The following is a 13,332-nucleotide window of genomic DNA, read 5'->3' on the forward strand; positions in this document are numbered from 1 at the left end:
CGGATTTGCTACCAACGGGACTCTCAAAACTGCAATATTCTCTGCTTTTATGAAACACGGCTATCCAACTCGATGGATTCTGCATTCACCATTCTCCATTTGCCATTCTCCATTCACTAAGGGAGTCTTTCACTCATGACATTAAAACTTGAGAACTTGAAAACCAGAACAAATGAAGTTTACAGAACAGAGGGTAAAAATGGGAGGGACCCTGCTCACCCGTATGTCTTCGGGGTCCAGGCTGTGTTCGCTCCAGGCTGAGGTGATGCTGCTGTTGAGGTAGGACCCGGACCGGCCCATGTCCAGCTCCTCTTCATAGGTTTCAGTGGCAATGTCATCACTCGCCTGGGTCACTGTGGACAGACACTAACGAGAGGGGGAAAAAACAGACAGAGTGATATTATTTCAAATGTTCTGGTGCACTTTCGCACAGTGTGTGTGTCTTGGAGAGACATGTCGCCCACAGACAAGATTGATCCCATTGTTTTCTACTTCTGAGGATTCTAATTAAGACTTTAGAAATGAACGGTTTATTCCCCACTCAGCGAAAGTTTTTAAAAGTTCCCCACGGGACTGAAGAGACGAAATACCCAGAAGTGCATTTAAATTACAGTACGATACCACTATCGAAGCTGTTTAATGTACTGGTTATGTATTCAGGGAAAAGTGACAGGAGAGAGAGCAGGGTTACCTTTGGTACAAACAGCAGCCCCAAAGACACAGTCACGGTGAGCTGTGTGTGAGTGAAGACCAACATGAGCATCCAGTCAGGGTGCCACTGAGGAGCCAGAGTGAACCTGCCGATAAAGACCAACAGGTTTTATTCAGGACACTATTATCTAAGTGTAACAGAGTACATTATATTCTGCCACGAGCTGTGGCTGGAACTCACAACCTTCTGCACAACAAGACGCCACTCAACGCCAACTGTCTTAGCCAACAGAGAAAGAGACTCTGGGAGCAACAGTTGGCTTCTAAATCTCCGGTTAGGTGATGTGACAGATGTACTCCAGTCAACATTCTACGGATGAGTTTCACATCCACTACACAAGATCTTCACTATCTGACATGAGTAGCCAGGAAGCTCAGGGACGAAGAGCTACCACCCTCACTACGAAGACATAAGATTGGACTTGATCCCTTTTTTTCATTTTTTTTTAGCTTATGGATTTATCTTTCTTTACAAAGTGTCTTTCTATTCTGCTGTTCTCCCTGACTCAATGAGTTTTGGTTACTGAGTATCAGTCATTGGTTAAATGATTTGAAAGAGGAAGAGTATAAATCTATTTGAATAGGAGAGGGACGCACACTCTCACCCTGTTACCACAAACAAAACCTAAAATATCCATTATTTGCATGGAGCAACCAACGGCGTGGAAAACCAAAAAAAAACAGCATGTACTCAAACTACAAAACACTGCTTTGCATAGCATAGATACAGGTCTGGCTAGGTACAGCAGGCTGTACATGTCCCAGGATATGAATCATGAAAGAGTTTCATTGTGTACAAAAGGATGATATATCGGCAAGTAAAGGTGACGGATGTACAGAACGAGTGAGAGAGACACAGAGAGAACTTCAAATCGAACAGAGGACAGAAGACAGATGATTGAATGAAGCCTCCACCACTAACCATGCAGTGGAGTCTATCTCTCTGCTCTTTAATGGGAGTTGCGTTATTAGCCCAGATGAGCAGCACCTCAACAGTAAACGTTGCGTTACAAGGAGTGACCACTCAGTCATCACTGTACTCTGCTCCTGATACTAATGTTAATCATGTGAAAGCTTCTAATGCCATTGACGGGAACAAAGACCCAAACGCCGACAATGGATCCTGCACCCACACAATGAAGGAGACCAACCCCTGGTGGAGAGTGAACCTGCTGGATGTGTACAAAGTGACTACTGTTGTAATCACCAACAGAAACAGCAATCCTGAGAGGCTCAATGGTGCAGAGATTCGTATTGGTAATTCACTGGAGAACAACGGCAACAACAACCCCATATGTGCAGACATCTCCAGCATCTCAGAAGGACAGAACCAGACCTTCCAGTGTAAAGAGATGGAGGGACACTATGTCAGTGTGATCATCCGTGGCAATGACCAAATTCTCACTCTGTGTGAGGTGGAGGTATATGGCAGTCTAGCGGGACACTGTTCATCTGCAACATGCCTCTCTCATGACGAGTATCAGTTTGTGAACCAAAATAAGACCTGGACTGAAGCACAGAGTTACTGCAGACAGCGGTACACGGACCTGGCCACCATAGACAACGTGGAGGACTTGGACAGACAGATGAAAGCTGTACACAGTAATTATACTGAAGCAGCCTGGATAGGGTTAAAGAAGGGAGACTGGAAGGGAGAGTGGCAGTGGTCAGACGATGATTGCAGTGAGGGATATTTCAACTGGTGCCAAGACGAACCAAATAACAGGGAAGGGAACGAGGACTGTGTGATGATGAGCAACGGTGGCCAATGGAATACATCTAATTGCAACAATTCACATGCATTTATCTGCTATGACAGACTGAACAGTTCTGGTACGAAATTCCATTTTATTTATAATAGTCAGATGACTTGGAGAGATGCTCAGATGTACTGTAGGGAGAATCACACAGACCTGGCCAGTGTGAGGAACCAGACTGAGAACGAGGAGATATTTAGACTGGCTAGTGGTGATAGTGTGTGGATTGGCCTGTTCAGAGGCTTCTGGAAGTGGTCGGACCAGAGTAACTGCTCATTCAGAAACTGGCATGAGAGACAACACGATAACACCGGAGGGAATCAGACCTGTGCTGTGACATTTATGAACTATTCCGGGCGTTGGGGTTTTCAGGAGTGTGATGAAAAACAACCTTTCTTCTGCTACTACAGTGAGTGACCCCCTCCTCTGTTTATGGCATCTCTAATGTTGCTGAGTTATAGCATGGAGTAAACTACAGCTACACCACTGAATGTGTGTTATAACCAGATTTTACACACCTCTCCTCTGGGACCCCTAGACATTTAGTTCACCTGATTCACCTGATTCACCTGATTCACGTGATTCACCTGATTTAAGGGCTTGATGATTAGTTGACAAGTTGAATCAGGTGTGCTCGATCTAGAATAAATCAAATGCATGGTATGGCTGGGGTCCCCGAGGAGAGGTTTGAAAAAGGCTGTGTTATAATATCACAAACTCGTTTTTTTTCCTCAGATAAGGTGATCTTGATCCATCAGAATAAGACGTGGAAAGACGCCCTGGCCTACTGCAGAGAGCAACACAACGACCTGGTCTCTGTCCACTCTGACGAGGTCCAGAGATGGGTGGAGGCCCAGGCCAAGAGAGCCTCCACTCCTCATGTGTGGCTGGGCTTGCGCTTCACCTGCACTTTGAACCTCTGGTTCTGGGTCAGTGGAGAGTCCACCTGCTACAACAACTGGGCTTCGGGAAACGGGACCGTCATGAAGGACTGTGGGAGAACCGGAGTGAGGAGTACCGGGGCGGTAGAGAAAGATGGAGTACACCAGTGGGTCAGTCTGCCTGACACAGAAGAGCTCAACTTCATCTGCAGCACCTCTAACAAAAGTAGAATCAGGACCAAGGTAGTAGAATCTGGACCAAGGTAGTAGAGTCTGGACCAAGGTAGTAGAATCTGGACCAAAGTAGTAGAATCTGGACCAAGGTAGTAGAATCTGGACCAAGGTACTAGAATCTGGACCAAAGTAGTAGAATATGGACTAAGGTAGTAGAATCTGGACCAAGGTAGTAGAATCTGGACCCAGCTCTAGCAGGGTACCATTCCCAGACATGGGTTTGGCCTAGTCCTGGACTAAAAAAAAGCAGAGAAGAATCTCCATTTAGAATTATTTTTAGTCCATGTCTAGGCTTAATCTGTGTCTGGGGAAACCGGCCCTCAGTCTTCAGATCTATATATTTTCATTCATAGAACTTTCTGGAAGCATGTTGCTGTCGTAGCTTTTGAAAAAGAAAAGCATCACACTCTAGGAGCTCAGATGTAATAATTTAATAACCAACGTTTGGACAGACAAGCTGTCTTCATCAGGGTATAATGACAAACACTGCGGGTCACTAGTTGTCTCTGTAATCATGGCTGGGTGTGGCTTGATATTATTGGTCGATTTACAGATATAAATAGAACATATATAAAAAAAATGGATATATGATCATAGATACAATTCAGCTACATCAGCCAACAAACATTTACAATGAACAGCAAAATCACAATAATCACAAGAATGGCTTCAGATTAAAAGTCTATGTTGAGACCGAAGGGAGTGAGGGTCTTTAAAGTTCCGAGAGGCCTCTTGTTTTAACAATACATTTTCACAATTGTAACCTTACAACTTTTTTTTGTTTGACATTATATTGTATTGTGTGTGTGTGACTTAATAAATTATTTGATTTTTATAGATTACGTTTAAGGTAAAAAAATATATATAATAATCTTGTTGTACTGTTTTATCTTTTGAGGTTGTTTATTCACATCCTTTTCACATATTTGTCGAAACATTTTATTAGTCTTTCAATCACATATAGACCTGGATGATCATTGTTGATGTTTAACTTGACTGTCCTTTTAGTGTCAATAGTATTGGTGTGTGTGAGTATGTGACGTTTGATTATTTTTGGTTTAAGTGATTGTTTTACTATTTTGTTGATTATTGATCCACCGCCAATGTGGCAAAAAATATATAAATATATATATTTGTCAAGTTGCTGTGTAATAAAAAAAAAAAAACATTTCATAGATTGTTAAAAACGTATTTAAAGGTCATGTTTTATATTAAATTGGATGATATTTGAAGGAAGCCAGATCAAAGTATGAAAAATGACTGTTGCTTCTACATTGATAAAGTCACTCAAAACTCCAACGCAGTTGTCAAGTCAACACATTCGTCAGTGCTGCTGTTTATTTATTTATATCACCTTTATTTTACCAGGTAGGCTAGTTGAGAACAAGTTCTCATTTGCAACTGCGACCTGGCCAAGATAAAGAGTAGCAATTCGACACATACAACAACACAGAGTTACACATGGAATAAACAAAACATACAGTCAATAATACAGTAGAACAAAAGAAAACAAAAAGTCTATATACAGTGATTGCAAATGAGGTAAGTTAAGGAAATAAATAGGCCATGGTGGCAAAGTAATTACAATATAGCAATTAAACACTGGAATGGTAGATCGGCAGAAGATGAATGTGCAGGTAGAGATACTGGGGTGCAAAGGAGCAAAATAGATAAATAAATACCAGTATGGGGATGAGGTAGGTAGATAGATGGGCTGTTTACAGATTGGCTATGTACAGGTGCAGTAATCTGTAAAGCCAGTGGGTTTGGCGACGAGTATGAAGCGAGGGCCAACCAACGAGAGCGTACAGGTCGCAATGGTGGGTAGTGTATGGGGCTTTGGTGACAAAACGGATGGCACTGTGATAGACTGCATCCAGTTTGTTGAGTAGAGTGTTGGAGGCTATTTTATAGATGACATCACAGAAGTCGAGGATCGGTAGGATGGTCAGTTTTACGAGGGTATGTTTGGCAGCATGAGTGAAGGATGCTTTGTTGCGATATAGGAAGCCGATTCTACATTTCATTTTGGATTGGAGATGCTTAATGTGAGTCTGGAAGGAGGGTTTACAGTCTAACCAGACACCCAGGTATTTGTAGTTGTCCACGTATTCTAAGTCAGAGCCGTCCTGAGTAGTGATGCTGGATGGGCGAGCAGGTGCGGGCAGTGATCGATTGAATAGCATGCATTTAGTTTTACTTGCGTTTAAGAGCAGTTGGAAGCCATGGAAGGAGAGTTGAATGGCATTGAAGCTCGTCTGGAGGGTTGTTAACACAGTGTCCAAGGAGGGGCCAGAAGTATACAGAATGGTGTCGTCTGTGTAGAGGTGGATCAGATAATCACCAGCAGCAAGAGCAACATCATTGATGTATACAGAAAAGAGAGTCGGCCTGAGAATTTAACCCTGTGGCACACCCAGGGTTCATGACTTGACACACTGAACTCTATCAGAGAAGTAGTTGGTAAACCAGGCGAGGCAATCATTTGAGAAACCAAGGCTGTCGAGTCTGCCAATAAGAATGTGGTAATTGACAGAGTCGAAAGCCTTGGCCAGGTCGATGAATACGGCTGCACAGTAATGTCTCTTATCGATGGCGGTTATGATGTTGTTTAGAACCTTGAGCGTGGCTGAGGTGCACCCATGACCAGCTCTGAAACCAGATTGCATAGCGGAGAAGGTATGGTGGGATTCGAAATGGTCAGTAATCTGTTTGTTAACTTGGCTTTCGAAGACCTTAGAAAGACAGGGTAGGATAGATATAGGTCTGTAGCAGTTTGTGTCTAGAGTGTCTCCCCCTCTGAAGAGGGGGATGACCGCGGCAGCTTTCCAATCTTTGGGAATCTCAGACGATACGAAAGAGAGGTTGAACAGGCTAGTAATAGGGGTTGCAACAATTTCGGCAGATCATTTTAGAAAGAGAGGGTCCAGATTGTCTAGCCCGGCTGATTTGTAGGGGTCCAGATTTTGCAGCTCTTTCAGAACATCAGCTATCTGGATTTTGGTAAAGGAGAAATGGTGGGGGCTTTGGCGGGTTGCTGTGGAGGGTGCCGGGCAGTTGACCGGGGTAGGGGTAGCCATGTGGAAAGCATGGCCAGCCGAAGAGAAATGCTTATTGAAATTCTCAATTATAGTGGATTTATCGGTGGTGACAGTGTTTCCTAGCCTCAGAGCAGTGGGCAGCTTGGAGGAGGTGTTCTTATTCTCCATGAACACTTCACAGTGTTCCAGAACTTTTTTTGGAGTTAGTACTACAGGATGCACATTTCTGTTTGAAAAAGCATTTTCTAACTGCCTGTGTATATTTGTTCCTAACTTCCCTGAAAAGTTGCATATCACGGGGGCTATTCGATGCTAATGCAGAACACCACAGGATGTTTTTGTGCTGGTCAAGGGCAGACAGATCTGGAGTGAACCAAGGACTATATCTATTCCTAGTTCTACATTTTTTGAGAGGGGCATGCTTATTTAAGATGGTGAGGAAGGCACTTTTAAAGAATAGCCAGGCATCATCTACTGACGGGATAAGGTCAATGTCATTCCAGGATACCCCGGCCAGGTCGATTAGAAAGGCCTGCTCGCAGAAGTGTTATAGGGAGCGTTTGACAGTGATGAGGGGTGGTCGTTTGGTCGCAGACCCATTACGGATGCAGGCAATGAGGCAGTGATCGCTGAGATCTTGATTGAAAACAGCAGAGGTGTATTTAGAGGGCGAATTAGTTAGGACGACATCTATGAGGGTGCCCGTGTTTACTGATTTGGGGTTGTACCTGGTAGGTTCATTGATAATTTGTGTGAGATTGAGGGCATCAAGCTTAGTTTGTAGGATGGCCGGGGTGTTAAGCATGTCCCAGTTTAGGTCACCTAGTAGCACGAGCTCAGAAGATAGATGGGGGGCAATCAATTCACATATGGTATCGAGGGCGCAGCTAGGGGCAGAGGGAGGTCTATACACTGCGACAACAGTGAGAGACTTGTTTCTGGAAAGGTGAATTTTCAAATTGTTTGGGTACAGACTTAGATAGCCTTCAGAGTTCTGTATTACTATCTTTGCAGTAGATTGCAACACCACCCCCTTTGGCAGTTCTATCTTGGCGGAAAACGTTATAGTTAGCAATGGAAATTTCAGGGTTTTTGGTGGTTTTCCTAAGCCAGGATTCAGACATGGCTAAGACATCTGGGTTGGCAGAGTGTATATTTCGGTGGTAGCACAGGAGCCCTGGCCAGGCTAGATTCAAGCTAATTGGTGCTTGCTCTGGGATGGAAACGCTAACCAGGAGTAGTCATCCGGGATTGCGGTTAGCTAGTTGTGAAGATCCAGATGAAAATGTTCAGTTTGCAGTAGGAATCCGGGGATAAAAATAACAGGTCCGTTATGCTCTGGTTAGAGTCACGTTGTTCGAACTGACGAGAGCTTTCCGAGCTGAAGGTTAGCTGATGACCACTGGCAATGGTTTGCTGACTGATAGCTGGTAGTTAGCTGGCTAGCTTCAGTTGAGGGATTCCGGAGTAAATATAAATACTTTAGGGGGAAAAAGGCAGATCCACGCCACATTGGGTGAGGCGGGTTGCAGGAGAGTATTTAGATATTGAGGTTTAGCAAAATATTTTAAAGGAAATGCAACGAAAAAGATGTAAAACGATATATACAAGCGACACGACAGGACAAAGACGTCTGACTGCTACGCCATCTTGGAATAGGAACTGTGAACCGTGTCACAAGAGAAATACTAAACGGGAGATCATATCACTGATGCAATTTCAATGTTGCTTGAGTTGCTTTGTGTATCACCAAATTTGCTTGAGATGATTTTACTACAACACTGCTCACTGTATCCAAGTTGTTTGACATGAATATATCCTCCCCGCCCACTCAGCCTGTCTTTTCAAACTTCCTGGTAGTTAGCCATGTGAAAAAGTAAATACTTTTCAGAGTTACTTTTCAGGAACTTTCAAACTTCTTAACTATAATATATGATGCTTAGCTTATATTGTATCCACTTTGTTTCCCCTGAATGAAAAATAAAATAAAATAAATCATTAAAAAAAAGATCTAGAATTGAAATGAGAATGGAAGAATGTGATCATATCAAATACTCTTGAGTATACTAAACATTAGGAACACCACAAAACACTGCAACAAAAACTATTTATCGTTACAAAGTCCCATTAAATTTGCTGGGTGGAGTGAGTGACTTAAGTGGTCTATGAAATATTAATCATCATCAAACTTCAAACGAGGCAGGTGAATTTTCATATCCTCGACTAATTCAATGGGGGATCACAACGCTGAGGGATGGCGGTCAAGGTCCCGGGGAGGTCGATGTCCCACCACCCCTCCGTCAACTGTTCCCCCCGATAATGAGATTCAACCTCATGAATCACATTAGTCATCCCAAAAGGGTGTTTTTGGCACGGGGTTGAAAAATAAACATCACGACTCTCTCGCTCTCTCCTTCCCTCTCTTAGACAAACTCAGCCAGCTCTTATCGCTGGGCTCCAGCAGCCTGGCTGCTCTCTGATGCCTCTGACGCGGTTCTCTGAAATAAGCATGGCAATAGACTCTCTGGACTTTTTTATGGTCATACTGTACATACTCCAGCCTCATTTCCTTTCACTGGGTTTTGTTAAAAGTTATTTATTGGCGCCACCTGTTGGTGATGATCTTAAGTACTACAGACACATTCTACATTCAGCTTTGAGGTGAATGTTCTAGGTACCACTTTACATACCAGTGTCATGACGTTGGCCTGGGGGGTAGGCTTATGACAGTCATAAATACCTCTTCCCCCCTTTTTCCTCTCTCTACCCTACTGAGGTTACATTTGCAAATCCATTGGTTAACATAGAGATTCTGGGAACATCAGTAGGTGGGGGGAAATTAACTATATTCTGGTAATCCGAACAATTGACCATATGCGGTGGTACTTAATGAATATGATGGCAGTTCGGTTGTCATCTGAGACATTCTCATCAATGATAAGAGGACATAAACTCTACAGTGGAAAGTCTACACATCAGAGTTATCGGATTTACATGGAATTGTTGTTCAATTTAAATGTTTGAATATGAAATTATTCGTGATGGGATGAAATGGGATTTTAGCTTCTAAAATGTGAGATTTGGGTTTTCATAAGGTATGGCTCTGCTCAATCAGTGGCCCTCCCCTGTGAAGGGACATGGGCTATAAAACTTTTCAAACACGCCCTCCTCTCCCTTCCTACATAAGCCCTTGACGACAATATAACTTCCTGTTCCGAGGATGTAGGACGACGGTCCTATGTCAGAATGGTTCAGATAATAACTAGAGAAGTGATACCTCCTAGCCGTTGAGTTAGAAACAGCAGATGCAATGAGGGTTAGGAAGGAACAGACAGAGTATCCCGTCTATCACCCAACGACGTTACTACAACGTATCCAATTGACAACCAGAGACATTCTTCAAAGGACTCGGTTGGGCAACACGGCCTTCCATCTACCACCAACCTACCGAAGCGCAGCTCAGAGTAAATATTTATTGCATTTTCCCATTTTCCTGAATTGAGCGGTAATTTAGAATGCATAAGATACTGTATTTACGATAGCACAGCTTCGCCTTTGTTCCTCAGTGTTCCCGCTCCTTTACTCAAACCCAGACCCTTTTCTTTTGTGTAACAAGCTGTCATATCTGTTCCGCCCGCTAGGGACGTTTTCCTTTATGACGTCATTTGCAATCAAGTTCTGATTTAATTATGTGTATGTGTAATTCTGTGTGATTAGTTAGGTATTTAGTAAATAAATAATTTAACCCAATTTTGTATAGCTGATTCAAATTGTTAGCCAGGGTTCGTGCAGATAACCAATAATTTACAACTTTCAGATGAGACTGAATTAAGATGACGATTGATATTGACTGCTATTGATGTAAAATATTACTAGGTCTTTAAGAGTTTATTCGGAAAATAACAGCTCTATAAATATTATTTTGTCGTGCCCGACTCTCTAGTTAATTACATTTACATGATTAGCTCAACCAGGTAATATTAATTACAAAGAAATTATTTTATAGAATCACATAGCCAAAGACACGACACTATAGTGATCCAGTATTGATCCTATAATCCTATAGTGATCCTATAATCCTATAATGATCCTACAGTGATTCTATAGTGATCCTACAGTGATCCTCCCCAATTAAAGTGCCACCAACCTCCTGTGCAGTGAATACCATTTTTTATGTCTCTGCATGCAGTTTGAAGAAAGTTGCTAACTAGTGTCAGTGCAATTGCTAACTTGCGTTAGCACAATGACTGGAAGTCTATGGTAACTGTTATCATGCTAGTAGATACCATAGATACCATAGTCAAAGACACGACACCGGATACATGCTGAGTGACAAGTTGATACATTGAGGGAATGACTGCTACCAACAAAAAACAGCGCACACACACACTTGTAGTTTTCCTAGTTGTCAAATGGGAAGGAGGCTCATCAAGCCAGTGTCAGCGCCTCCAGCAGATAACTGTAGAGAGACAGTTACATACAGGGTATAAGGAGTTTATTTTAAGCCTTGGCAGATTTTTTTGCACCGTCTGCCTGGTGCAGAATATTATCCACCTCCTTTCAAGGGGCTTATCCGAGTTGTCCTGCTGACACTATTCATTTGTTTGATGGGAAGGAGCGCTCTACTCTGCCTTTTAACTGGGGATGTTCTGCTCCTGTTATTCTCCTGCCTATATCTCTTCTTGATTATGGTTATAAACTATAAGGGCAAAAAGTTGTAAGGGCATATACAGTTCTCTCTCTCTCTCGCTCTCTCTCTCTCTCTCCCTCTCTCTCCCTCTCTCTCTCTCTCTCTCCCTCTCTCTCTCTCTGTCCCTCTCTCTCTCTCTCTCTCTCTCTCCCTCTCTCTCCCCCTCCATCCCTCTCCCCCTCCCTCTCTCTCTCCCTCCCTCTCTCTCCCCCTCTCTCTCTCTCCCCCTCTCTCTCTCTCCCCCTCTCTCTCTCTCCTCCTCTCTCTCTCTCCTCCTCTCTCACCCCCTCTCTCTCTCCCCCTCTCTCTCTCTCCCCTCTCTCTCCCTCTCTCTCTCTCTCCCTCTCTCTCCCTCTCTCTCTCCCCCTCTCTCTCTCTCCCCCTCTCTCTCTCTCTCTCTCTCGCTCTCTCTCCCTCTCTCTCTCTCCCCCTCTCTCTCTCTCTCTCTCTCGCTCTCTCTCGCTCTCTCTCTCAAATACTTAGTAAAAGTCTACTCTCCTTGCACAGTCTTCACATTCAATTATATTCCCCTCCCCCCTACAGATCTATACAACCTACTCTACATTTTAAAAAGTGAAAGGAAATTCTAGAAAATGTTCAAAATTATTATGATATACATTTTTTTTTACAAAGATGTCTTGATTGCGTATCTCTTCACACTCCAGAGATAATACTTGTTGGAAGCACTGTTGGCAGCCATTACAGCTGTGAATAATTTGGAATAGGATTCTAACTTTGCATTACACTGTGTCATTGGATGTAGGTAAAAAGTTGGGTGAAAAAAAGATTAAATTCTCTGATGTTGATGACTTTTTACAAATCCAATCAGTTTTCCGTGTTGATTCATCACATATCATTTTTTTGTTGTTGATATGACCTGGAAACAACGTTGATTAAACCTGTTTGTGCCCATTGGGAATATTCCAACCTTGTCTCTACATTTTCAAGCAGATTTAAGTCAGGACTGAGACTGGACTATTCAGGAACACTCACCACCTCTTATACCCTGACTACACCACTCGTGAGCGTTGCAAAAATACATTTAGGAATCCATGTTATTCAATTATTGCACCCACACTGTTCGCGCGCGCCAACGAGCGTCTGCTACGCCAAGGGCTAAAATAGAAGTCATTGTCACGTTCTGACCTTAGTTATTTTGTTATGTCTTCGTTTTAGTATGGTCAGGGCGTGAGTTGGGTGGGTTGTCTATGTTCCTTTTTCTATGATTTGGGATTTCTGTGTTTGGCCTGGTATGGTTCTCAATCAGAGGCAGCTGTCATTCGTTGTCCCTGATTGAGAACCATACTTAGGTCGCCTGGTTTCACTTTTGAGTGGTGGGTGATTGTTTCCTGTGTCTGTACCACACGGGACTCGTTTAGTCATTCACGTTGTTATTTTGTATTTCTGTAGTGTTCAGTTTTATATATTAAAATGGACACTTACTGTACCACGCTGCGCATTGGTCCTCCGATCCTTCCTACTACTCCTCTTCGTCAGAAGACAATCGTTACAGTCATTCCTATTTCTGATGCAGATCGCACTGCAAGTCCTGCCTCTCCCATCTCCTCATTGGTTTATAGAAGCAGGTACCCACGTGACATATCCTCAATGGTTATACCCATGTGGGTGATTGATAGAGACGAACGGTTTTGCTGGTTGTCGTGGTAATACTATGAAAGTGTAGATGCCAATCACCATATAAGTTCAAAGATGAAAAAGCCTGGAAGGAGGAGAGATGACTAGAAACGATTTTATGTGTGGATTAATTGTCGGAGTAGAGGAACTTGTGCATTTCAGGTAAAATAACAACTCAATGTTTATATCCCAGGACAAATTAGCTAGCAACAGCAAGCTAGCTAAATAGGACAAATTAGATAGCAAGTGCAAGCTAACTAGCTAAATTGTCATACATGTTTAATGCTTTTCGAGCTGTCCCGAAATTAATGTCATTGGTTCAGAGTTTGTTTTGATATTTTAACCTGCGTGTCATGATCGCGTTTGCTGTAGGGGGACAAAGT

General features: G+C 42.9%; 2 protein-coding genes across 2 annotated transcripts in view; one reads left to right on the top strand and one right to left on the bottom strand.

Moving 5' to 3' along the window:
* LOC110509081 (metabotropic glycine receptor) overlaps positions 1–13,332 on the bottom strand; it is a 115,697-nt gene that overhangs the window by 4,848 nt on the left and 97,517 nt on the right. The window contains exons 9-10 of the mRNA XM_036966584.2: positions 692–797; positions 220–366 (exon numbers count right to left, since the gene is read on the bottom strand). Of these exons, the coding sequence (XP_036822479.2) occupies positions 220–366; positions 692–797 (253 nt within the window). The remainder of the gene's footprint in view (positions 1–219; positions 367–691; positions 798–13,332) is intronic.
* Positions 1,434–4,770, top strand: LOC110509083 (macrophage mannose receptor 1-like). The gene is made up of 2 exons (XM_021590040.3): positions 1,434–2,877; positions 3,204–4,770. The coding sequence occupies exons 1-2, from the start codon at positions 1,614–1,616 to the stop codon at positions 3,614–3,616; spliced, it is 1,677 nt and encodes a 558-aa protein (XP_021445715.3). The 5' UTR covers positions 1,434–1,613; the 3' UTR covers positions 3,617–4,770.

This window comes from Oncorhynchus mykiss, chromosome 28 (assembly GCF_057628025.1).
Source record: "Oncorhynchus mykiss isolate SJ-2025 chromosome 28, ASM5762802v1, whole genome shotgun sequence".
Taxonomy (NCBI): Eukaryota; Metazoa; Chordata; class Actinopteri; order Salmoniformes; family Salmonidae; genus Oncorhynchus; species Oncorhynchus mykiss.

What these genes read in the sequence shown, in the direction of transcription:
- LOC110509083 (XM_021590040.3), top strand. Translation starts at nt 1,614, where the DNA reads ATGAAGCCTCCACCACTAACCATGCAGTGGAGTCTATCTCTCTGCTCT. An exon ending in ACCTTTCTTCTGCTACTACA is followed by an intron (nt 2,878 to 3,203) that starts GTGAGTGACCCC and finishes TTTTTTCCTCAG; the next exon opens with ATAAGGTGATCTTGATCCAT.